This window comes from Sinocyclocheilus anshuiensis, unplaced genomic scaffold (genome assembly GCF_001515605.1).
Source record: "Sinocyclocheilus anshuiensis isolate Anshui unplaced genomic scaffold, SAMN03320099.WGS_v1.1 scaffold1005, whole genome shotgun sequence".
Classification (NCBI taxonomy): Eukaryota; Metazoa; Chordata; class Actinopteri; order Cypriniformes; family Cyprinidae; genus Sinocyclocheilus; species Sinocyclocheilus anshuiensis.
This window is the reverse complement of record NW_015555810.1, coordinates 138065-163052: the sequence shown is the minus strand read 5'-3', so window position 1 is coordinate 163052 and position 24988 is coordinate 138065. Positions and strand designations below refer to the sequence as shown.

Genomic DNA, 24988 nt, shown 5'->3' with positions numbered 1-24988 from the left:
CTGCTGCTACTGCTGCTACTGCTACTGCTGCTACTACTGCTACTGCTGCTACTACTGCTACTGCTACTGCTACTACTGCTACTGCTGCTGCTACTGCTGCTGCTGCTACTGCTGCTGCTACTGCTGCTACTACTACTACTACTACTGCTACTACTGCTACTACTGCTACTGCTGCTACTGCTGCTACTGCTGCTGCTGCTACTACTGCTACTACTGCTGCTACTGCTACTGCTGCTACTACTACTACTGCTACTGCTACTACTGCTACTGCTACTACTGCTACTGCTGCTGCTACTGCTACTACTACTACTGCTGCTACTGCTACTACTACTACTACTACTGCTACTACTACTACTACTGCTACTACTGCTACTACTGCTGCTACTACTACTACTGCTACTACTACTACATAAATATACAAAAATTACTGAATAAAAACAAAATAACAAATATTTCTATCGTAACATTTCATTGTAAAAAAAAATGTAATATTTAAGAAAATTAATAATAATTATTTTATTTTACATTACAACTGTAAAAATTACAATACTAGTATTCTTGGCTTTCTTAATTTCTTCATTTTCTTTTATTAACTTTTATTTTGACGGAAATCTGAAGATATTTTGAAGAATGTGGGGAACCAAACAGTCGCTGGTCTTGACTTTGATAGTAGGAAAAAATGCTATGGAAGTCATTGGTGACCAGCAACTGTTTGGTTCCCCACGTTCTTCAAAATAACTTTTGTGTTCAACAGAAGAAAGAAACTATTTCAGGTTTAAAACAACTTGAGAGTGAGCATTTTTGGCTGAACTATCACTTTAATGATAATAAAACAACAAAAAATAAAATCACTCACTGCTCTTGACTGAAGAACTTGAATACAGTTGCTTTAATAAGAATCAATGTAGGATAATTTATACAGTGAAGTGTATATAGTGTTCTATTTTTATATTTGTTCATTCAATTTCTTGAATGCTACTGCTAAATACACCTACTGAACCTGAAAAATAAAGCACTGTTTGTTTTATTTGTATGTGTATTTGTAATGTGCATATTTGTTCTTATTTTTTAATAACAATGATAAAATAATGACAAAGATTTTTATCTTCGCCCAATTTGACCTAAATATCTGCCATTCTTTTCTGTTACCTGATAGAGCTTTGTTTTTTAAATAGGGAAATTAGTTTGGCTGTACTGCTCAGACAACTTGCAAAATAGTAAAACCAACATGACAAAGAATTGTGATAAAATCGTGAATCATGATTTTCATGAAAAAAAAAAAATCATGATATGACATTTTTGCCATATCGCCCACCCCTATTCTTACCCCAAAAAATATAAATAATAATAACTGTAACGTATGCCTCTCGTGGCTTTATCATCACTATATTAAACTAAAGCTGATAAACAAGCAAATGATGGAGTAGGCTAATAGTCGCTGTCTACCGCGATCACAAGCAGCACAGTGTTCGTTCTGCATTGAAAATGAATGCATGTGTGCAGTATGCGAGTAACATTTTGAATAATCAGAATCTGAGCAGTGATTCTGCTAGCATTTAAAAGTGCTGTTTCAAGCACTATTACTGTAACCTTGAGCTAATGTTGTTGCCTGCCGGGAGAGCTGAGCCTGATAACACACAGCACATTCAAATGGCACGGTGTTATTTTTGCATCCCCTTAAATACCAGACTATGATGCAGAGCGGTTTGTATTCATGGGTGGTTATTGCAGTTTTGAATCGGTGTTGACCTTCTGACTGTAACTCTGCTTTATTATTTGAATCTCTGGCCAGGTGAATTCACAGAACTGTCAGTATAATCTAATTTCCCCCATCGCTGTGGGTCTTCCAGCTGTTTAAGCCATGCATTTCAAAAGCAGAATCCATCTGTGTACATGTGTGTGTGTGTGCTTTACATATTTAATTAGATTCACAAGTCATTTAGGTTGTGTGGGTGAATCTCGTGAAACCTATCAAGAGCATGTCCAGGTATCAATCAATCAATAAGCAAGTAATCAAAGGGAAATTTTAATAATTTATATATAAATTATTATTATAATATATGTAATATATTGTTATAAATTATAAAGATTTGCATTATGATGTCATTTTTATGACAATTAGGCACATAGGTCTGCCAATGAGCATTACTGTAATGAAAATAATCTATTATTATTTTAAACAAATATTATTTGATATCAATATCAAAATGTGCTTAATTGTCACAAACTAATACGATGAAAAAATGATTTTTTGGGGGCAAAAAATTTGACCTGAAAGTCATTTGTGAAGGTTCTTATTAAAAAATAAAAAATAATTAAAAACTTAAGCCACATTTTGATGTCATTTTTCAGACAATTTTATGTGCAAATTCTTATTTATAATGCAAATAATTCAATATAATTAGATATTAATATTTAAAACTATTGGAAAGTACTTAAAAGTATTTAAATGTCATATAATAATTATGTCACAACGCAAAAAACAAACAAAAAAATAAAATAAATAAATGATAATTTTGTTTGTTGGTAAAATAGAACTTTTTTATGGAAAAAAAAAATTTGACCTGAAATGATAAAGGATCTTATTCAATAAACTTAAGCCATATTCAATAAATAATTATTCAATAAACTTGAGCCACCACTTGAGCCTTTACAGAGATTTAAATTAAAAAGTGATTTAAATTAAAAAGTATTTACCACTATCAAGAAATACCAACCAACCAACCAAATAAATAAATAAAATATAGTTCAGGAATAAGCATTTGGGGCAAAATGTGACAAAATATGTGCAAAATAATTCTCACACACACACACAAATAAATAAATGTAAAAAGACTTAATTTAGTTTGTTTGTGAAATATAACTAAGTTTCTTTCTGATTTTGGGCAAAAAAATTGACCTGAAATGATGAAGGATCTAACTGAAATCACTTGAGCCCGTTTGTAATGTTTCAGAAGGATCAGCACACAGACACACAGCAAAGACTCGAACACACTTTACTCTTTATTACTTCTTCTGCTATTGTTAGTTCTAGCATAATAGCATCTATTATTTACAAGATAAACATACAATACAAAATAACTAACGCAAGGGTTTTTCACAAATGATTCTGAGAAACTCCCAGAAACCGGTTTCCGCAGTGAGAATAAGAATCTTTACCACCGAAGAAGACTTTGTTTGTGAAACTATGTTTTCCTTTCAAGTGGCAAAATCAAGGTACAACCACAAAACAAGTCCTGACAGACAGCTGTATTCTTCCTGCAGCCGAGATACAACACGTACATCACAGGCCGCTTTTGTGTTCAACTGCAGCTCTACAAAAAAGCAACAATAGACATTTGTTTGCACTACAAATCGTGAGTTTGAGAAAATGTATTAGTATAATCCATGTCTCCGAGTGTGTGTGTGTGTGTCTAAACGGGGGAGGAAAAAAAGAAAAGAGGAGGGTCTTTCGGTTTCTTTCAATTCATTTCCACTAATGGCTTCCAAGCATCTTCACACAATCAGGCAGCTGCTCGGTCGATGCATCAGCGAGGATGAGAAGAGATGCGCATTCCCAGTAGAGATGCAAAGAGCAGCAGACACTCAGCAATACAGCGGCTGCCATGCATTAGCTCAAAGACACCAAAGCAGAACTGTGCTTTAAAGCACTTACCATCAATAACGACTAACTAAAAGTAGCGCTGACGCCAACTTAAATACATATTTCAGTAGTGTGACAGTAGCTCAGCTGGTTTCTTTTTCAGCTTTTCCGACATTCATTCTATTGAATCAGTTTGCTCAGACAGAACCGATTAAAAGAAAAACGATTCAAATAGATTATTTTAGATCTTCAGTGCTGAAACAGGTCTTATGCAGCAGTATACAGTGCCGAGACATCATGCAGCTGGTATTGAGAGCTCAAATGCGGCGAGATTTAAGCTCATTTCACGGATCTCTCGTGGCTTACAGCACAATGTCACACTGTTAGGAAGACGCTCGGATCTCTGGCGTCGTCCGTTCAGCCGGTGTCAGCCAAAAGAGCGGAGCATTTGCAGAAAAAAAGGCAAAGACAAACGGAGAGGGAGGGAAACGCATAGGACGAATTTCACAAACTGGTCCCAAGTAAGAAAATCCAAAGGAAAAAAGCTGAATTTGGACATTTTCATGACAATTCAGCACAAATTCTCATTACTGTAATACTTTGTAATTCCTATTATTCTCAAGAGCAATTCTCCTTACTCTAACTCAGACTTTTTTATAATAATAAAACATCCACTTTTATCTTTATGGCCAATGACAACAGTCTCGGTCACTGGACTGAATCTGAATCGCGTTTTTGGTTTGCGAGACTTGTGAGACCTCAAGGTCTGATCGCCTTATGCCATTTCTTACGGTCAACGAATCTCAAACATAAGAAGTTCAAGAGATCAAACTAACAATTCAATATCTCATAGCATTTAAAGAGTGATTATGGATGCATGTAACACTTCTTCAAAAGCCAAACAGATCAAGGTGATCTGGCTCAATATGGTAACTTGTTTCAACAATGCATTGATTTAAACAACCAAATAGGTGTAAAAAAAAAAATGCATAAAGCTTTATAAAACTTAAAACGGTTCAGGTTACATAAAAATGCCACTTTTTCTGATGCATGAATCATCAAATCACGAAACACTAAAATATATTTCAGTTACAAACACGTTTATAATTCTTCCCCAAAATGATGTATTTTAAAACTTCAGTGCATTAGAAATTAATTCCACTATCGAGACTTCACCACCTTCATCGGCTGTGTTGAATTCTTTAAATAATGCACAAAAAAACAATCTTAATAGGACAGTCATATATTGTAGAGGAGTCATCATAAATCATCCATGACTGCTGGAACATCAAACCCTGAACAACATCTGTAACATCAAACCTCTCCTGCCCAGCTGTTTCCTTTTGACTCCAATGATTTGGCAAATGCTAAATATCCATAGCGAAGATCAGCGCTCTAGCACTAAAAAAAAAACATCTTTCTGATTGAAAGCAAAGCTGAATACTGTGCAAAAATGACACAATTTCGTGTTTCTCTCCTCTATTACTAACTGCTGTTGACATCAAAGATGAGAAAAACATCTTAACGATCTTTACAGTACATTTTTACCTAATTATTTTGTTTTATTATAGGCTCACTTTAATTGATAGACGCAACATTTGTACTTAAATATCCATAAGTCGTATAACAAATTGATAGCTACAATTAAACAGTGAACAGTTAAGACACACACTTTCCCTTATAAAATATATAGATTTGGTTTTGAATAAGAACAACCTCATTAATATGTCAACTACCGATTGACCAGGTGATGCTAGTGTACACAAAGGGACTGTCATGACAGAAAACTACTTTACGCACGATTTTAAGATTGAAAAGCCGCGTTTTAATTGAAATGCTTTGACAAGTTTCATATGCATTCTATACCTGATGACTGTAACCACAGATTAAGATCAATAACTCATCTCTCGGTGAGTTTGTGACCGTTTTCTATCGGATTCAGTGCGCAAACAACAAACAGCAAGTAGACACAAACCAGCGCGCGCGGTCTCCGTCAGATTAGTGAAATAATTCGCTCACCTTCTGCTTTCACTTTGAGATAAATCATCCAGCGACCTCGTAAAAGGAAACGGATAATTTCCGAGTGGTTTCTTAGAGTCCGGCAGCGGTATGAGGAGAGCAGCGCTGCCTGTGCGACTTGTGAGTGCGTGTGAATCTGAAGCGAAGAAGTATGGAAGGCGTTATACGCCATAAGTCTTTAAACGGAATGCGTGTATGGAAGGCGGTTAGCGCCAGCTTCACGTTCACGGTCGCGCTTGAAGAAAGCGGTGTGACCGCAACATTCCAGCGCTTCGTTTGTGTCATTCTCACTTCGGCTACATGTAGAACAAATCCGAAACCGCTACCATAACAGAATCTCTCCGTTTGATAGGTTGATATTACTGTTTTATCCGAGTAAGCAGAATTGAATTGCTAGCTTTTTTTTTTTTTTTTAGGTTTGGCTCTTTGATTTTTTTTTATTGTTAGATTTCAGAAACAGAAGAAAAACAACAATGGCAAAAAAAAATTAATCATTATGAATCTTGATTCGTGTATTCCTTAGAATTTAACAAACTTTTTTTTTTACAGACAAAAAAATCCACACTTACAGATATAGTAGATATCAGTGAAACACTTTTTGCATGTCAATCGTGTTTTTTTTTACAGCTTGATAAACGTGGTCACGGTTAACGATAAAAAAAAAAACCTAGTAATAATAGCTTACATTGAGTAGCCTAAATAATGACAGAATTTTCATTTTTGTTGAATTATTCCTTAAATTGAAATGAATTTGTTGCACTACTAATGCATTTAAACCTGGGTCAAAACAGCCCAATTGCTGGGTTTGTCCCTATTTTACCCAGCACTGGGTTGTATTTAACCCAGCATTTTTTAGAGTGTAACTTCTTCTTTTTTATTATTTACATTTAGGCATTATTGTTTGCTTGCCTAAACCACAGATTTCAGTTAGCAAAAAAATTAAAAATGAATAAATTGCCACATGCTTAAGTTCACATGGAGAAAAGAAAAGAAAAAATCCTGAAGTGTATCAGTCAGATACATGACAACAGCACTGGATGTGATGAAATGCTTGTGACGAGGCTCAGACATACAGTGACAATAACAGGCCCATACAAAAAAACAACAACATACAGATATAGACGTACGCGGAGGGCACTGAGATATTGAGTGACTTCAGTGACCATAGGCAGAACAATAACACAGACAGAGCATTAAATACAAATAAGTGGCAGTAACAGATACAATAAGGGTAGACAGTGTTAAGAGTTTTAAGTAGTCCTGAGGTACTGACCCAATTGCTGGGTTTGTCCCTATTTTACCCAGCACTGGGTTGTATTTAACCCAGCATTTTTTAGAGTGTAACTTCTTCTTTTTTATTATTTACATTTAGGCATTATTGTTTGCTTGCCTAAACCACAGATTTCAGTTAGCAAAAAAATTAAAAATGAATAAATTGCCACATGCTTAAGTTCACATGGAGAAAAGAAAAGAAAAAATCCTGAAGTGTATCAGTCAGATACATGACAACAGCACTGGATGTGACATATCAAGAGTCAAGAGGCATTTATTTATCATTTGCATAGTTAACACTGGGGAAAACTGGGCATTGAAATGCTTGTGACGAGGCTCAGACATACAGTGACAATAACAGGACCATACAAAAAAACATACAGATATAGACGTACGTGGAGGGCACTGAGATATTGAGTGACTTCAGTGACCATAGGCAGAACAATAACACAGACAGAGCATTAAATACAAATAAGTGGCAGTAACAGATACAATAAGGCTAGACAGTGTTACGAGTTTTAAGTAGTCCTGAGGTACTGATATAAGAATATTGGGGGTACAGCAGTGTCCAAAATATCATGAAGTCATGCAGTGAGAACACCTGACTTAAACCAACCTGACCAGCTGACAAGTGCCCCTCTAAAACCAGTTTAGCCAAGCTGGGAGACCAGCTAAGCATTGTACTGCTTTAAAGCTGATTTTCAATAAACAGTTGGATTCGTGAATAAATTAACATATTAATAAAAAGCACCAATGCATGGAGAGAAAAGATCATTTGTGACCACAAGTAGGCTACACCTACATATATTTAGACTGCTTTTTACCAGCACAAAATGATGTGGTCGATATATATTTATGAGAAGGTGAAAATTATTATAAGTTAACTGTTAAAATATCGATATGGTGTGTTTATCCACAGGCCCTGTGATTTCACACGTCGCTCCTGTTAACAATAAGAGACCAATTTACTGACAAAGTCACTCCTGAATTAAAGATGTGAAATCCTTATTTAGCTCTCAGAATTTAAAGCAGGTTTCCGTGGCTGTTCACAGTCCTGCGAGTTCATTGATTTTACCCTCATATTCTTTTCACTGAGGTTTGTGTGTTGCTTTTGGAGTGGCGTCGGGGACCAGCTCTCCTGTTTCATCAGATGCTTTTGTCACAGCAGCGAGATGCTGTGATTTTAATTGTATTGGGGAACCTAGATTGGGAAAAGCAGAGGGGGGAAGTGAAAGCTCAAAGCAAATTCATTACCGCAGAGGCCGTACATACCGAGATTTTCTGCATGCAGTGAAAATGTCAGCCTCACCTCGGTCATTTGTAAAGTAATAAGCAGAAGCACAATGACGGCAAGGCGCAGCAGCGCAACGGGGGGAAGGGCAAATCTGCCTGTCGCCTTAAAAAGGATTTTTAAAAGAGTCTTGATTAGAAAGTATAATGAGACTGAGAGCCACGCTGCACACTATCTCTCCAGAGGCTGATGGAAAACAAATGAATGTAGCTATTTTGTTTTAATTACTATTTTTCCACATTAGTCTGCTGTGGCGCATCCCGAGGACTTGTCATCATTGTCCACCAGAGCCCATGCAGCCAGAGTTATTGATTTTCTTTAGACATATCAAGGGAATGCAGAGAGTAATCTCTTTTTTCCTGCAAAAACAAGAGCCATCCATGCAACACAAAAAAAGGAAGAAGACAAAAGGATCATTTTATTATGTAGGCCTATCATTCTTGCTCCAAACATTTTGACCTCACATTTTATGAAATGTAATTTGATCAAACAGGCACAAACCAACTAACACTACAAATATCACATAATTTATCAAATTCATTGACAATATCGCTGATGATGTTGTCACTTCATGGAGGATGATGATATTGGTTAACACAAGACTTTGTTACTTAAAGGAATAGTTCACCCAAAAATGAAACTTTGCTGAAAATGTCCTCACGCTCAGGCCATCCCAGTATGTAGATGAGTTTGTTTCTTCATCAGAACAAATTTAGGGAAATGTAGCATTGCAACACTTGCTCAGCAATGGATCCTCTGCAGTGAATGGGTGCCGTCAGAATGAGAGTCCAAACAACTGATAAAAACATCACAATAATCCACACCACTCCAGTCCGTCAGTTAACATCTTGTGAAGTGAAAAGCTGCATGTTTGTAAGAAACAAATCCATCATTAAGGCCAAAATATGAGTCCATAATCCATAATAACGCTTCCTTAAAGGAATAGTTCCAATAGTTCTAGGAATTAAGATGTAACAGGAAAAACCTATAAATGATCACTTTAAAACAATATTCCTAAGAAATCATGTTTTGTTGGAATAAATTGGATAGGAGAAAGAAATAAAGGAATAGAAAGTCTAGTACTGTATATTCTGGAAACATTACAGGAATGACCCATACACAGTCTTCTTAAACACAGTGACCAAAGATTTAAAGGGGTCATATGATGCAATTTAAAGTACAGTATGTGGAAAATAATGTGTTTTTTGAACCTTAATACACATAAACACATTTCATTACACCAAATACACAACATAATGTTCTTTTTAGCAGCATCACATGACCCCTTTAAACAGTTAATTTCATTTGTTAAACTTTGACCTAAAAAAGGCTAAGCTAAGTAACCCACAATCACACTGTTTGGTTGCTATTGTGCTATTAACCTGCACTTAATTAAAGACAGAGTAATTGTGGCTTTGTATCTCTGGTAAATGTTCTCTTAAATAGAGTAATTGCTCTTTTATTGCAGATGAATCTGACAGCGGCAGGAATTAATTACTGTCAGATTGTACAGTGCGTATCATTTAGATGGGTGACTATTCAGTTGCTTGCTGACATGGAAAATGTATTCAAATATTCAAACGATTCATCTCTCAGTGGTGGTTTTGTATGTGTATTTATAAATTAAAAATACCCTTTTATGTCACTGCACAATTTACATATGCATATTAATAATTCATGCATTTGAAAACGAACAAAAAAAACGAACATTTTGATTGGGAATCAAAGAGGGATGAGCATTAAAAGAAAAAAGAGCATTTGAGTTTGATGGATAAAATCATTACTCATTTATATTACCCAAAACAATGTGTGAAACACATAGAAATAGATTCTGATCTTGTAATATTTTCAGAAATGAGATGTCGGGTTCAGTGACCTCTCGGACAAGCCTAATAACTGTGTCTAATTGTACTAATCTGTACTGTAACATCTAAATTATTCAAGTTAAAAATATTTTTCAACATCACTGAATCAACCTAAATACATTCAATTCATTTTTATGGGTTAAATCAGGTAGAAACAGCTTTTATTAAGGTAACAATTGCAGGTTGCCAATTTTTACAGTGTATTATGTGAGAGGAAAAAGCTTGAGACATGAATCTAGAAATGAAAACATTGGATTGGATTTCACTTGGCTGCTATATAATAAAAATAAAGCAAGTAATAATAAATAAATAACAAATGACCTTTGACCTAGGCACAGAGTGACCACTGGTGGATGATATTTAACCAAGATGCATGCAGTGATATTTCTAGATATATCATCCAGGACAGAATCCATTTTGGAAACCAGTATTTGGTTTCATTTTGCCATGAACAACTAAGCCAGCTAACAAAAAAATCTTCTAAGAACATTTTTTTAATGTTCCCATTAAGTTTTGAAAATATTATTTCTGAATGCTGTTCTATATTTGAATGTTCACAACTTCCAGTTTTTTTTTAATATTTAGAAAATGTTTTTAAATGGAACGTTCTATTTTGCAAACATAAAGGGATGTTACTTTTGAATGTTCTCTGAACATTCTGAAACAAGCAGTAAGATTAAAAAAAAAAAACATTAGATGAAAGTCCAACTAAAACATTATTCATACAAACATTCCTTGAACAATGTACAGTATGAATAATGTTTTTATGCTAAAGTTTTGAGAACATTATTAAAGACCAGATACTAAAGTTCTGTTAGCTGGGAACACACACACACACACACACACACACACACAAAACTGAACATTACTGAGACCAAACAACCTATTTAATCTTCTAAATCAAGAGAACAATCTAGCCATTGCGAGAATCAAGTGTTATCATATGACCCTGGAAAATCCCCAGCTTCTGTCAGGCAACATTAAGACCTGAGAAGGAATGCTCCATTAAGGAAACACATATCATCCAGCAAACAGCGAGAGCAGTGTTGATTTGACAAGATGAATGAGTACAGGATCACAGGACTTGTATTACCCAGCAGCCTCTTGGTTCCTTCCGTGGCTCCTCCAGTGGGCAGCGGTCTTAATGGTCCTGCTGGTTTTGGCTCTGTTAATTGGAGCATGTTCACAGATGAAGGCCATGCCGGAGACGGTGGAGCACGAGAACGGAACAAAAGGAAAGAGAAGCACTATTGTTAAGAAATAATAATCAGTTTAGCTCAACCAAACGAAACAAAAAGGAGCAGATGTGAACGGAAAACTCACTTTGAATAATGTTTTAGACATTTCAACATGTCCTGATTAGCTGTGTGTTTGTCCCTTTAAAGCCTCAATAGAGCTTTAGAAGCTTAAATGTGCCTAAAAACTCACACATTTGTAAAGCATATGGTTTTCTTTCAAGTTTTGGATTATATCTATAGAACTCTGCAGTGATGGTGTTTTTTTTGTTTTTTTTTGTAGACCAATCCAGATGTTCCCTCTGGATTATAAACTCTGTGATCAACAAAAGTTCATCATGATAATCTTCACGGATGAACAAAACATAAATACAATCTGCAGAAGTAAAAACCTAAACGTGGGCTATAAACAAACTACACCATGATCACATGACTTTAACATCACCACCACTAAGCTTTGACAACCTTTAAGTCTTTATTTAAAAAAAATCCCTAAACGTTTGAGTTAGAATATTTTGCATGGGCACAATTAGAAACTGTAAAAGTGGACTAGAGAATAAATGAGTTTACCCGTCTGACGTGATGTCTCTGGTGCTTCTTGAATGGCGGTCAAAAATGACAGAATTTTTATAATTTTTTTTTTACTTCAGTGAAACAGATGATGATAATGTTTTTTATTTAATAATTTGCATTACTAGATTATTAGACATTGCATTATTTTATGGTACTTTATGGTAGTTTTATTTATGCAGTATGTTATGGTAGTTATATTTATGCAGTAGTTATAACCCATTTTTTACCATTTTCTTTACCACTTTTTGAACATATACCTGAAAATAAAATTTACATCAACTGTCATAAATCTTGAAAGCTTGGTGCACAGATTTGCGCTTGGTCTCTTTTTAAAGTTTATTATTAATACTATTTTTAAATTTTACATGAAATATATAGTTTCCATTAGGGTTGCAATGAGGCTGAAATATTCCAGAAACATTTTTCAATTTTTGGAAACTTTCAGAAAATTTTTGAATTTTTTGGCAAGTTTCCAGAAATATTCCGCCCCTTTGCAAAGTAACCCTATTTTCCAAGTTTTACTCAAAAACTTCAAGAATAAATATATAATACATCTAAATAAGTTGTGTACCAAATTCGAGGTTGATATCTCAAAAAATTAGCTTTCAGTAAAATTTAGTTTGGTCGCAGCTTCAAAAAGGTCCAATGGATAAAATGTGTTTCCTATTTGTTTCCAATGTGGTCATTTTTGACCATGAGGAGGACAAGTTTAACTTTTTTTTCAGGACAGCTTAACCTTTTTTTTTTGTCTTTACATAGCAAGTGCCAAAACCTTTACCAAGTTTTGTACCATTCTGATGAAGTAAAAAATGGTTAAAAACCATAACACCAAAAATGACCGAAGAGCACCAGACAACCTCTGTAGTCCCATTTATACAATTGTTAACAACCGCCTTTTTCAAGACAAGTATAATCTGTCATGCCATTCTGTGTGCAAACACCATATTGTCTTAACAAAGGATGTGAGAAAGCGGCACATGTCTGGTGGTGTGCACAGCGTCTGGCATGCACAATGCCAACTGTCAGTTTGCGTCATGTTATATTAACACTGAATGCTGTCCCTTTTAATTAGCAATGTCAGGTCAGCACTAACCTTTTCCTCCTTCATGTATCTGCATGAGAAAGCGAGAGACGTGCAAATGAGATGTCTTTGGTGTTATTTGATCAAAAACGGGCCATTACAGCCGTAATCATAATAGTGGCAGGCCTCTTCATAATATATGCCCCTCTGAAACCATCCATCTCCTGGAACAGAAAAGTAAAGAGGGAGACGGAAGACAAAAGCAAAGGTCTGTTTGAAAAATCAAGAACTGTGCAACACCATTAAAGAGGAAGCTGGTGGGATCATTTTAAAGGACTCTGGCTTTTTCGGCATTTGTACCAAGAGCTCAATTTATCTGTTGATCAATGAATCATCCAATCTGAGAAATGCAAGAGACACATAATTTATTCATTTCCAATGCTGTAATAGTTTTTTTTTAAGCAGCAGGAGGGATTTACTTAAATATTTACGTAGGATAGAGTCAATAGAAAAAAAAAAAAATATATTAATAATAATTTCTAATTTCTAAAAAAAAAATATATTTTAGGTCAGTTCAATTTTTGTGTTATTTTCATGACAATTAAAACATTAATTTAAAGTTTTTTTTTGTATTTTCCATGAGATTCTCTGTAATACAGTAATTGTAAGTTACACAATTAAAGTATTTCAATATTTAAATCATAATAAATGAAAGGTAGTACATCAAACACTATCATTATGTATACATTATTTGAATTATGAATAATATATAATATTTTTTCACATTACAGTAATTTTGCATTATGGTAATGAAAATTTGTGGGGTTGAAATATGCTTTATTGTTATGCAAATAAATAATGGCTGACTGATATGGGTTATTTAATTTCTTAATGCAAATACAGAGAGAGCAGGGTGGCTGATGCCCGTACACATGTAAAACAATTTAATGACGACAAATGGACATACACAAAATTGCTGAAAAATTCTTTTTTTTTTCACTAAAAACTTAATAATAATAAAAAAAATAATAATAAAAAAAGATATTAAAAATGATTTATATTCTTTCAGCAAAAATATATTATAGAATTTTTTAAACATAAGCAAGATATAATTTCTCAATTCTTTCCTTTGATCATGGGGTAAAATATGATTACATTTTGTGAGATTTATCCTAAGAATACTGCTGCCAAGTTGAAATCTGAAAGAAAAAAACGGACGAGTCACTCAAAGGAAACACTTCGGTTTGTCTATTGTTTCATTATTATTATTAGACTCCGTCTCTTTCTGAAGGAGGCTCCCCTCCACACCGCCCGTCTCCCTGAGAGCAGCTATTGTGTCCCTCTCTAATAAATTAGGCTTTGTTGACCTGGCTTTTGTGGTGTCCTAAGAGCTCCAGACAGCAGACTGAACCCTGGGAAAACCAGAAACCAGTACAAATCACCAAACAATACTAAGCTGCCTGGAGTCTGAAAGCATTTCTGCTCTTCACACTCACAACACCCTAGCAACTGCTTAGAAACACACTGACGACCACTCAGAACACCTTAGCAACCACATGGCAATGCCCTGGCAACCAAACAGAACACTCTAACAACCACATAGAAACACTAACAACCACACAAAACACTTTAGCAACCACAATTCGACTACCCAGAACACCCTAGCAACCACATGTCAATGCCCTGATCACCACATAGCCACACAATAACGACCAATTAGTACACCTTAGCAACCACATGACAACACCCTGGCAACCATATAGTGACACAAAAACAACCATAAAGAATACCATAGAAACCATATGGCAACCACCCAAAAACCCTAGCAACCACATAGCAACACACTAACAATCACTTAGAACACCTTAGCAACACACCAACAACAACCATAAAGAACATCTTAGAATCCACATAGCAACACCCTGGCAACCTTCAAGAACACCCTAGCAACACAGCAACAACAACAACAACCACCATAAAGATCACCTTAGAAACCGCATAGCAACACACCAAAAACCACAAAGAACACTTTAAAAACCACATGCAACACCCTGGCAACCACCACAAACACCCTAGTAAGCACATAGCAACACACCAACAACCACTCAGAACACCCTAGCAATGCACCAACAAAAACCATACAGAACACATTAGAAACTACACACTGGCAACCACATAGCAACACGAGAAACCACAAACAACAGCTTAGAAACCACATGGCAACAACCTGAAATTCTCCAGCATTTGCACTCTATGCCCTTTTTCTAAGGTTTCATAAGAATGGAGACAAACACAGGAAGCACAGACTAAAGTGTGTGTGTGTGTGCCTTCAGGTGGACTTTGCCCTGGGAGTTACTTGCAAAATGATTAACAATGACTAAACTACACAAGAGATAAGAACCGCATTTCCCATCAACAGCACAGTGAGATATGCATTTTTTTTATCAGTTCACAATAGATTCATAATAAAACAGCAGGACATGCCTTCTCCAGGAGGAACAATCCAGTTTTTGGTGTAGCTGAAAAAAATCATTGTAGTTTGAACCACAAAATATCACATATGAATTTTACAAATAGCATCAGACCCATCATAAGCATGAATGTGCAAATGTGCAATAATGTTTCCACTGCTTCTGTTCTTTGATACTCTTCATGAGTTCTATTCTAACAAATGGATCTGATTTCATTACTCAAAAAATGAGTCAGTCTTAAAGTTTGGATTTGAAAAATAGATTTGTGTGCAGTGAGAATCCTCATTATAGTCATTAATGTTTTGCTTATTTACCAAGTGCAATAAAAATCAGACTTTGTGTCTTTCTACGCATCATAATTCCTCGTTCCATCTTGCAGCTGGAGTTTGGCATTGTTGATATGACTACAAGTCATTACTAATTCACCCACCATGAATATAAAACCCTAGAAATATGTGCAAGGTGAGCGCTTTCAGTTCCTGCCAACAGCAGAGTAATTTATCTGTGGGGATCTGTGTGAAAGAGGCGTATCACTGGCTTCTTCTGAACTCTCTTACCCTGCAACCAAGAACCATTTAGAACCACATAACAACACCCTGGCAACCACTTAGCAACATACCAACAATCACAAAGATCACCTTAGAAACCACATGACAATGACCTGGCAGCCAACAAGAATACTTTAGTAACCACAAAGCAATACATCAAGAACCTTTTAGAACACCTCAGCAACCACATAACAACACCTTGACAACCACATAGCAACACACCAACAACCACTCGAAACACCTTAGAAACCACATATGAACACCCTGGCAACCACCTAGAAAACCACAGTAACAATTCAACCCAACAGCCACTCAGAACACTTTTGCAACCACATGGCAAAGCCCTGACAACCACATAGCAAAACACCAACAACCAAAAAGAAAACCTTAAAAACCACATAGCAACACCTTAACAACCATCCAGAACACCCTATTAACCACACAGCAACAAAACAACAACCACTCATAACACTTTAGCAACCTCATTGAAACACCCAAGCAACACACCAACAACCACAAAGAACACCTTAATAGAAACCATGTATCAACACTCTGGCATCACAGAGAACATCCTAGAAACCACATACTCTAGCAACACACTAACATCTACTCAGGACACATCAGCAACCACATGACAATGCCGCACAACCATATAGCAACATACCAACAACCACATATCAATGCCTTGGCAACCACCCAAAACACCCCAGTAACCACATAGCAACACACCAACAACCACAAAGAACACCTTAGAAACTACATAGCAACACCCTGGCAACAATCCAGAACACCCTAGTAACCACATAGCAACAAATCAACATCCACTCAGAACACCTCAGCAACCACATAACAACACCCTGACAACCACATAGCAACACACCAACAACCACTCGGAACACCTTAGAAACCACATATCAACACCCTGGCAACCACCTAGAAAACCACAGTAACAATTCAACCCAACAGCCACTCAGAACACTTTTGCAACCACATGGCAAAGCCCTGACAACCACATAGCAAAACACCAACAACCAAAAAGAAAACCTTAAAAACCACATAGCAACACCTTGACAACCATCCAGAACACCCTATTAACCACACAGCAACAAAACAACAACCACTCATAACACTTTAGCAACCTCATTGAAACACCCAAGCAACACACCAACAACCACAAAGAACACCTTAATAGAAACCATGTATCAACACTCTGGCATCACAGAGAACATCCTAGAAACCACATACTCTAGCAACACACTAACATCTACTCAGGACACATCAGCAACCACATGACAATGCCGCACAACCATATAGCAACATACCAACAACCACATATCAATGCCTTGGCAACCACCCAAAACACCCCAGTAACCACATAGCAACACACCAACAACCACAAAGAACACCTTAGAAACTACATAGCAACACCCTGGCAACAATCCAGAACACCCTAGAAACCACATAGCAACAAATCAACATCCACTCAGAACACCTCAGCAACCACATAACAACACCCTGACAACCACATAATAACATGCCAACAACCACTCAGAACACCCTAGTAACCACATAGCAACACAGCAACAACCATGCAGAACACTTTAGCAACCACATGACAAAACCTTGACAACCACATAGAAACACACCATCAACACAACAGAAACCACATAGCGACGCCCTGGCAATCAGACAACAACACCCTGGCAACCACATAGCAACACAACAACAACCATGCAAAAACTTTAGCACCAACATGGCAACCACATTGGAACACTTTAGCAACACACCAACCACAAAAAACACCTTTGCAACCACACAACAACACCTTGGCAACCACATATTAACGCACCAACAAAGGTCATGTGTCCAGTCAGTCTACAATATTTTTGCAGAAAAGTTATCTGCTTCTTGGTAAAATCTAGTCAAATTACACACATATTGGACAGGTAATGTGAAGTCCTTATCCTCAAAAATCATGATTATAACAGATAACATATATATTTTTATTATTATTACTTCTAATTTTAGAGTTTGTAAACTCTAGAAAGTTTGAAAAGTGGATTGAAATCTCTCTGATTGGTGAAGTAGACACACTGGCCTGCACAGTCTGTCAACAGGGATCATATCATGAGTCACAGCGTCCTCTAATGGTCATCAGTGATAACTTTTAATAAGATGATCAGAGGATGACAGTAAATTCTGTTGGTTGCTTACCAAAAAGGCTGAATCTTAATGAAAGCACCTTTATGGCTGCAGATCATCTGTCAGTGAATTACTGCCTATGTTGCTATTTAATTGATTATCGCCAACACTAGTGTGTAGAATATACTTACTATTAAATCAATAAATACATTTATATAAATAAAATAAATAATTAATAATGAAATAATAAAAATTTCTAAACAAATACATTTAAATAATAAATAAACAAAAATCAATAAATGTATTAATATTTATAAACAAATACATGTAAATAAATAAATCAATTAATAACTAAACAAATACATTTAAATAAATATATCAAGTTTATTTATTCAACAAGCCTAAAGAATCTTACAAGCCATATTTTATGAGGATTTGTGTTATTTTCACCAGTGCAACCACTTTGGAGATGTTAAAGCATTAAAATAATTTTAAATTCTAATAAAATAAAAAATATTAAAATTCTAATAAGCAGGATGGAAAGTGACACTGAGGACACAGGAAAAACCTATAAAATCGATTACCAACCCCAAATTGTGTACCACTGTGGTTTAAATACAAACGTGTATGTACAAGCAATCATAATGTAGCAGTCATAACATGGCCAAACATGTGTAGGCGAAGCAGCTGGAGATACAGAGGGAAACTGACACTTTCATGGTAGAACAATGACAGTGATCTATAAAAACCCCAGAGGGTAATTCATCTACCCTCAATTAGCTGCCCCACTTCATCCTCATCGCTCTCTCATTTCACATCCAGCACACACATTCATCTGCAGCTCATCTGGACACAAACGTCTGCAGCAAAGCAAACATCTTCTGTTTATTTGCACGTGTAGAAACTGTCTGCTAATCATTCAGCATGCCTGTGTTTGCTGACACGTCTCTAGAGAGTTTCGCCTGAATTTACTTACAGCAGCATTAAAATCTGAGCTATTAAAAGGATCATGTATGTATTTGTGCATGTATGATTTTTTTGTGTTTGGTTGTTCTTGGTTTCAGATCGGACACTAAAAAACCGAAAACTGAAATGTTTGACGAATCTTTATTCACTTTGAAAGACCAACACTTGATTAGTTTCTCTTTGAGAAATGGCTTGTTGTTCATGTATGGATAAATAAAGCCTTAATCAATGTTTACACAATTGGATTCATTCATAACAATATAGATACAGAAGACTGTTAGTGGCAAAACAATAACATTTAAAATATATTGTGATTGGCAATCATGAATTATTTGTATCTACAAAATTTGGGGTGCTTATACAGTGCTAGCAGTGACAAACACATATTTGTAACCTTTTCAGCTGAGAAAGCTGGAAAATAAATACTGGTCCTACTCCAAAGGGAGAAATCTGACAAAACTTCCCATTTTGTAAATCTCACAACAGAAACAGAGACAAATTTGGCACATACAACATTAACAAACAACCCAAAGCTTTAGGAGCTGCGATGAGGACAAAATTGAACTGAATTACGACTTAAATTTCAATCTGTTTTTCACGCAAATCGAAATTATAGTGCACAAAAATATATGGCAGTATATATGGCCTTTTCGGAGCTTAACAGTGGTCTCTATAAAATATCATTTTATGGAAAAGAGCTGCAATCAATTGTCAATTTCAATTGATTATAAATGATTATTCAGGAAAAAATAACAGAAGATGTGGGCAATATATATGTAATGTTATTATTATTATTATTTAATAATAATAATAATAACAACAACAACAATAAAAATAATATATAACAAAATGTAGATTTTTTTTCTGAATAAATTTTTCATCAGGCTTGGTTAAAGATGAGGGTGATGAAAATGTGTATATATATATATACAGTGTTCGAATTGAAGGGGGGCTGGGGGGATCCCGGACCTCCCATAATCATTAAGGGGGGTCCCCTGGTTTTTCAATAAAACTTTAATACTTAAAATTAAGTTTCGATTGCTGTATTAAATTTAGACCTGCTTATGTTACATCATATTCTATTTTTACAGCATTGTACTCATTGTAACCAATCACACACGATGCTGTTGAGCTTAGGAATGCAGTAGCCAATCAGAGGCGTTCAAACAAGTCATCGCTGAACCATATTGCCTAGTTTTTGCTCTATTTCGCCAACAAAAATGGTTCCAAACAAAGCAGCACTGGTTTGCATCTCGTTCCTGAATGAATCAACCGTTTAAATTATTCGGTTCAATCGCAATTATCGACTCACTTATTAACAGTGACTTGCTGCCACCTACTGGCAGTTTTAATTTCACATTTTAAAGTATCTTTTTATATATGTATTTTTTTTTATCATTTTACATATCAGTATTCAATGTTTTAAGATTATATATAATTTAGAAATTTTTCTGATTATTTTTCAGTTTTTGCAACCAGCCTGTGGACATGATTAGCTGTAAGGACACAATGAAACTAATCTCACAGAAGTCACATGAGAAAAGCAGCTCAGAGAAAATATTAGTAAAGCAGAGTCACTAAAGAGTTGAGTCTTCAAGGAGAAGGAAAAGATCAATGTGCTTAATTTTCCTGCGTAATAAAACCCCAGCAACTGTTTTAGGTTTATTTCACACATGGCATTCAGACAGATCATATTTCCCCACACAGTCCTCCATTCCACCCCAGAGAAAGAGATAATTTGAGTCACGACTGCCTCGTTTTGTTCTGCGTGGACCGTCGCTGAGGAACCAGTGAAAAGGGAAGAGTTCACAGTCTCCCGTGAACACCTGCTGATTATTCTCACCCGGGCACGACTGAAAAACACTAAGGTACCACCTCGATTTCTTCAGCTTCTATCAAGCAGGCCTGATCGGTGGACGGGGATCTGAAGGGCGGGTGGTACTCGATCAGGTTGAGGATGGATGAACCAGAGTTGTTTCTTTGGTGAAAGAACCAAACCATTGCAGAAACGAGCAGTATCAGCGCCACACTGATGATGACCAGAGCTGACAGAAGAGGACTGCCCTCTAGAGATGAGAGAAGAAAGAAATAGAATGCTCAAGATGATTTCTGATGGTTTAAATGATTTACAATGAACATGACGGCTTCAAACAAACATAATTATGGACATTATGTCTTTTAGGGAAAAAAAAGAGGAGACAAATGGGGAAAACTCACTTAATTTTAGTGTACAGATATAATAGCAAGATCACATTAACAACAAAAATAAGATCATGCTTACTCGGTGGGCTTATCCAGACTGCCTCTGAAAAACAAATAAAAAAGATTGAAAGTCAAATTACACTCTAAAATCTTTATGGGCAAAGCATACCTACATTTTATCTTCCATAATGTTGGAAACTAAAAATATGCACTAGTACGTTCTTTCCACAAATGTACCATTTTATATTATTTTAGCAAAATTATGATATTACATCATTCACTGCACCTGAAACCTATGGATGGCCAAATTACTCAAAAATGAATCATTAAATAAATATTTGAACATATAAGAACTAGAAAGTTCAAAGACATCGAGATTTAAAAAGGTGACATTCACTAATGCCGAGTAATGTTCTGACAACCGTAACCCTGTTAACCAAAATGAAATGTCAGGAGCTTGTGCTTAAATTAAAAACAATACAAAATGAAAAATGAATGCTAAAATAAAACACAACAGACATTTATTAATTGGTTTAGTCATTTAATAATTAATTACATTTTAAAATGTTTTTATTACAGTTTTTCTCAGTCGCTTTGGTACATTTCTCAGATCAGAATTGAAATTCTCAAAACTACCTGTTCAATCTTCACATCATTGTGTCACTTGTGCACATCAAAAAAGCAGTTTCTCGTTTCTTTGAATAAGTTGCAAATGCTTTGGTACATCCATGCAAATGATTATGTACAATTCTCTGCTGTTTCCTACATTATCAATTGCTTATGTCATGTTGATCAAAATGTATTATAATGGGTCTCTGTTGAATAGTCTCACCCCCCACAACATTTAGGCATTAGTTCATAGCATAAGTCTTTACATGCAAAATGGTTGAACAAGTTGTCATAATATATGTCAAGCATATTTCTATACATTTCCATTAGACTTTTTTTCTAAATCTGTCCTGCATTGGTAAATTGCTCCCAGGTGAATCTTGATTTTCTCTAACGAAGGTGCATCTCATGAACCATCAACTGGCAAGTATATATATAGCCGGAGCACAACACAATGTTTCAATGTCTGACAATGGAAGGACAAGGAATTGGACGGGGTCAACAGCCAGAGAGAAGAAGAAGAGGAAGAGGAGTGAGGCTGCGTGGCGGAGGAGTTGGGAGGCAAAACAGAGGAAGAGGCAGAAGAGGCCGAGGACATATGCGTGTTCCTGATGAGATAAGAGCCACACTTGTAGACCACGTTCTCAATCATGGGCTTACAATGGCCGAGGCTGGTCGAAGGGTGCAGCCAAATGTTGGGAGAACAACTGTGTCCTCAATCATTCAGACTTTTCGTCGACAGAACAGGTATGTAATCTAACAATAGGCACTGTACTGTAATACTGTATACTTTCTGTAATGCTTCATACAATATTATAGTATTCCACTTGTATTTTACAATATACAGTAAGTATACTGTAATCAGTGACATTTTATCTTACTCAATTTTGTGTTTTGCATTGTTTGTTTAAAAAATGTGGAAAAAATTGTTATTTTTTCCACATAGGACTGCAAGACAACTTCACAGGGGTGCCACTTTACAAGCATATATGAACCAAGCAGGACATAGTGTGTACCATTTCTACAATACTGTGACACAGAAATGGAAGGTCAGCCTCGTGGAAGAGGGGTGAGGGTGCGGGGAGGAAGGGGAAGGGGACAAAACAGGGGAAGAGGAAGAAGAGGCCAAGTACATAGGCGGATCCCTGATGAAATCAGGGCTACAATTGTGGATCATGTTGTCAATCACGGCCTCACAATGGTTGAGGCTGGTCGAAGGGTGCAGCCAAATGTTGGGAGAACAACTGTGTCCTCAATCATTCAGACTTTTCGTCGACAGAACAGGTATGTAATCTAACAATAGGCACTGTACTGTAATACTGTATACTTTCTGTAATGCTTCATACAATATTACAGTATTCCACTTGCATTTTACAATATACAGTAAGTATACTTTAAACAGTGACATTTTATCTTCTTACTCAATTTTGTGTTTTGCATTACTATATTTTTTCCACATAGGACTGCAAGACAACTTCACAGGGGTGGCAGAGGGTCCCTTTTTTTCACACCTGAACAGGAGGAGGCTATTTGCACCATGGTTGTAGAAAACAATGCCATAAGACTAAGGGAGATAAAGAGTGCCATTATAGAGGACAACAACATCTTTGAAAACATCCAAACAGTCAGCATCTCAACCATTGACAGGGTGCTGAAAAGACACCAAATGAATATGAAGCAGCTGTACACTGTTCCATTTGAAAGAAATGGTGAAAGAGTGAAGGAGCTGCGCTACCAGTATGTACAGGTAAAACATGTATGAGCATGCAGCAACTGTACCTCACAGTAAACAGTACAACATCGTATAGTGATATACAGTACAGTAAGTGTGACCTTTACACATTTGTTATGGCTGTAGAAAAGAAGATGCAATATGTGCTGTATACATTTAATGTAACTGTATCTTGGCCAAAATGAAAATGCTTGTAATTTATAAAACTCATTTTGTGTCTTCTGGATATAGCGTATAATGGAACTGGAAGCAAGTGAGCCACCGCACAGCTTCATCTACATGGATGAGGCTGGCTTCAACCTAACGAAACGCAGAAGGTGTGGTCGAAATATCATTGGCCATAGAGCTACAGTTGATGTGCCAGGCCAACAGGGCGGGAACATAACCATGGGTGCTGCTATCTCTGAGAATGGTGTGCTAACGCATATTCCCATTATTGGGCCATACAATACAGAGTGTCTTGTCACCTTTTTAGACACTCTCTACAGGGATCTCATCCCTGAACAAGAGAGGGGTCAGATTGGAGATGACCTGCCAAAGTACGTGATAGTTTGGGACAATGTCAGTTTCCATCGCTCCAACATCATCAGGCAATGGTTTGCAGCCCACAACAGGATGCTGATGGAGTTCCTCTCACCCTACTCTCCATTCCTTAACCCCATTGAGGAATTTTTCTCAGCATGGAGATGGAAAGTATAGGATCGCCAGCCACATACACAGATGACCCTTCTGGCTGCCATGGATGCAGCGTGTGATGACATCACAGCAGATGCCTGCAGAGGCTGGATAAGACACTCTAAAAGATTCTTTCCACGCTGCATCGCAAGAGAAGATATTCGTTGTGATGTGGATGAGAATTTGTGGCCCAACAGACCGGAACGTCAGGAGGTGTAGGAAGACTGCACTGTAATTCCTACAGCACTGCATGTACAGTTTTCCCTAAGGAGATTGTCCTATGTTCACATTTCTACTTTTGTTTTTTTGTTTTTTTTTCTTTGTGCTATGCAGTGCTGTCTTTTCCTTTCTGTATCGCAATGACATGGTCTGTCAACAAATTACAGTACAAACAGTAAAAGCATAAATGTGAATCTTGTCCAGTCTCTTGCAATCAAACTCCCACATACACTAAGGTGTAACCTACAATTTACAATAATTGTCATCAAAACTGTAGCCATAGTTTACATCAGAACATCCCTCCAGAGTACACTGTTATATTGACAACATGACTAAGCAATTTGACTGTCTGATCCGTACACAATGACACAAGGACTTGTCATTCTGATGGCACTGACATGTTCATTGACAAAGATATTTATTTTTGAGAGATGAACTAAGGATTTTGAGCAAGAGACTGGCTTTTGCAGGTAATCCATGACGTTTTGCTATTTGTACGAGTTGTTTTGAGAAATGCACTTACTGTTTTGCAAATGTCAAGGATGATTCGAGAAATGTACCAAAG

The 24988-nt window shown here is 36.3% G+C and overlaps 2 protein-coding genes across 8 annotated transcripts in view; both read right to left on the bottom strand.

The window, feature by feature from the left end:
• Positions 1–5732, bottom strand: part of LOC107675131 (bromodomain adjacent to zinc finger domain protein 2B-like) — a 98628-nt gene extending 92896 nt beyond the window's left edge. For all 7 annotated transcript variants that reach the window (XM_016469364.1, XM_016469360.1, XM_016469365.1 and 4 more), the window contains exon 1: positions 5603–5732. Coding sequence is in view for 6 of the 7 variants with exons in the window: in XM_016469360.1 (XP_016324846.1) it covers positions 5603–5630 (28 nt within the window). In the remaining variant the exon portion in view is untranslated. The remainder of the gene's footprint in view (positions 1–5602) is intronic.
• Positions 5733–20421: 14689 nt separating this feature from the next.
• Positions 20422–24988, bottom strand: part of LOC107675138 (CD302 antigen-like) — a 14206-nt gene continuing 9639 nt past the window's right edge. Inside the window, exons 5-6 of the mRNA XM_016469377.1 lie at positions 21268–21291; positions 20422–21052 (exon numbers count right to left, since the gene is read on the bottom strand). Of these exons, the coding sequence (XP_016324863.1) occupies positions 20850–21052; positions 21268–21291 (227 nt within the window). The 3' untranslated portion in view covers positions 20422–20849. The remainder of the gene's footprint in view (positions 21053–21267; positions 21292–24988) is intronic.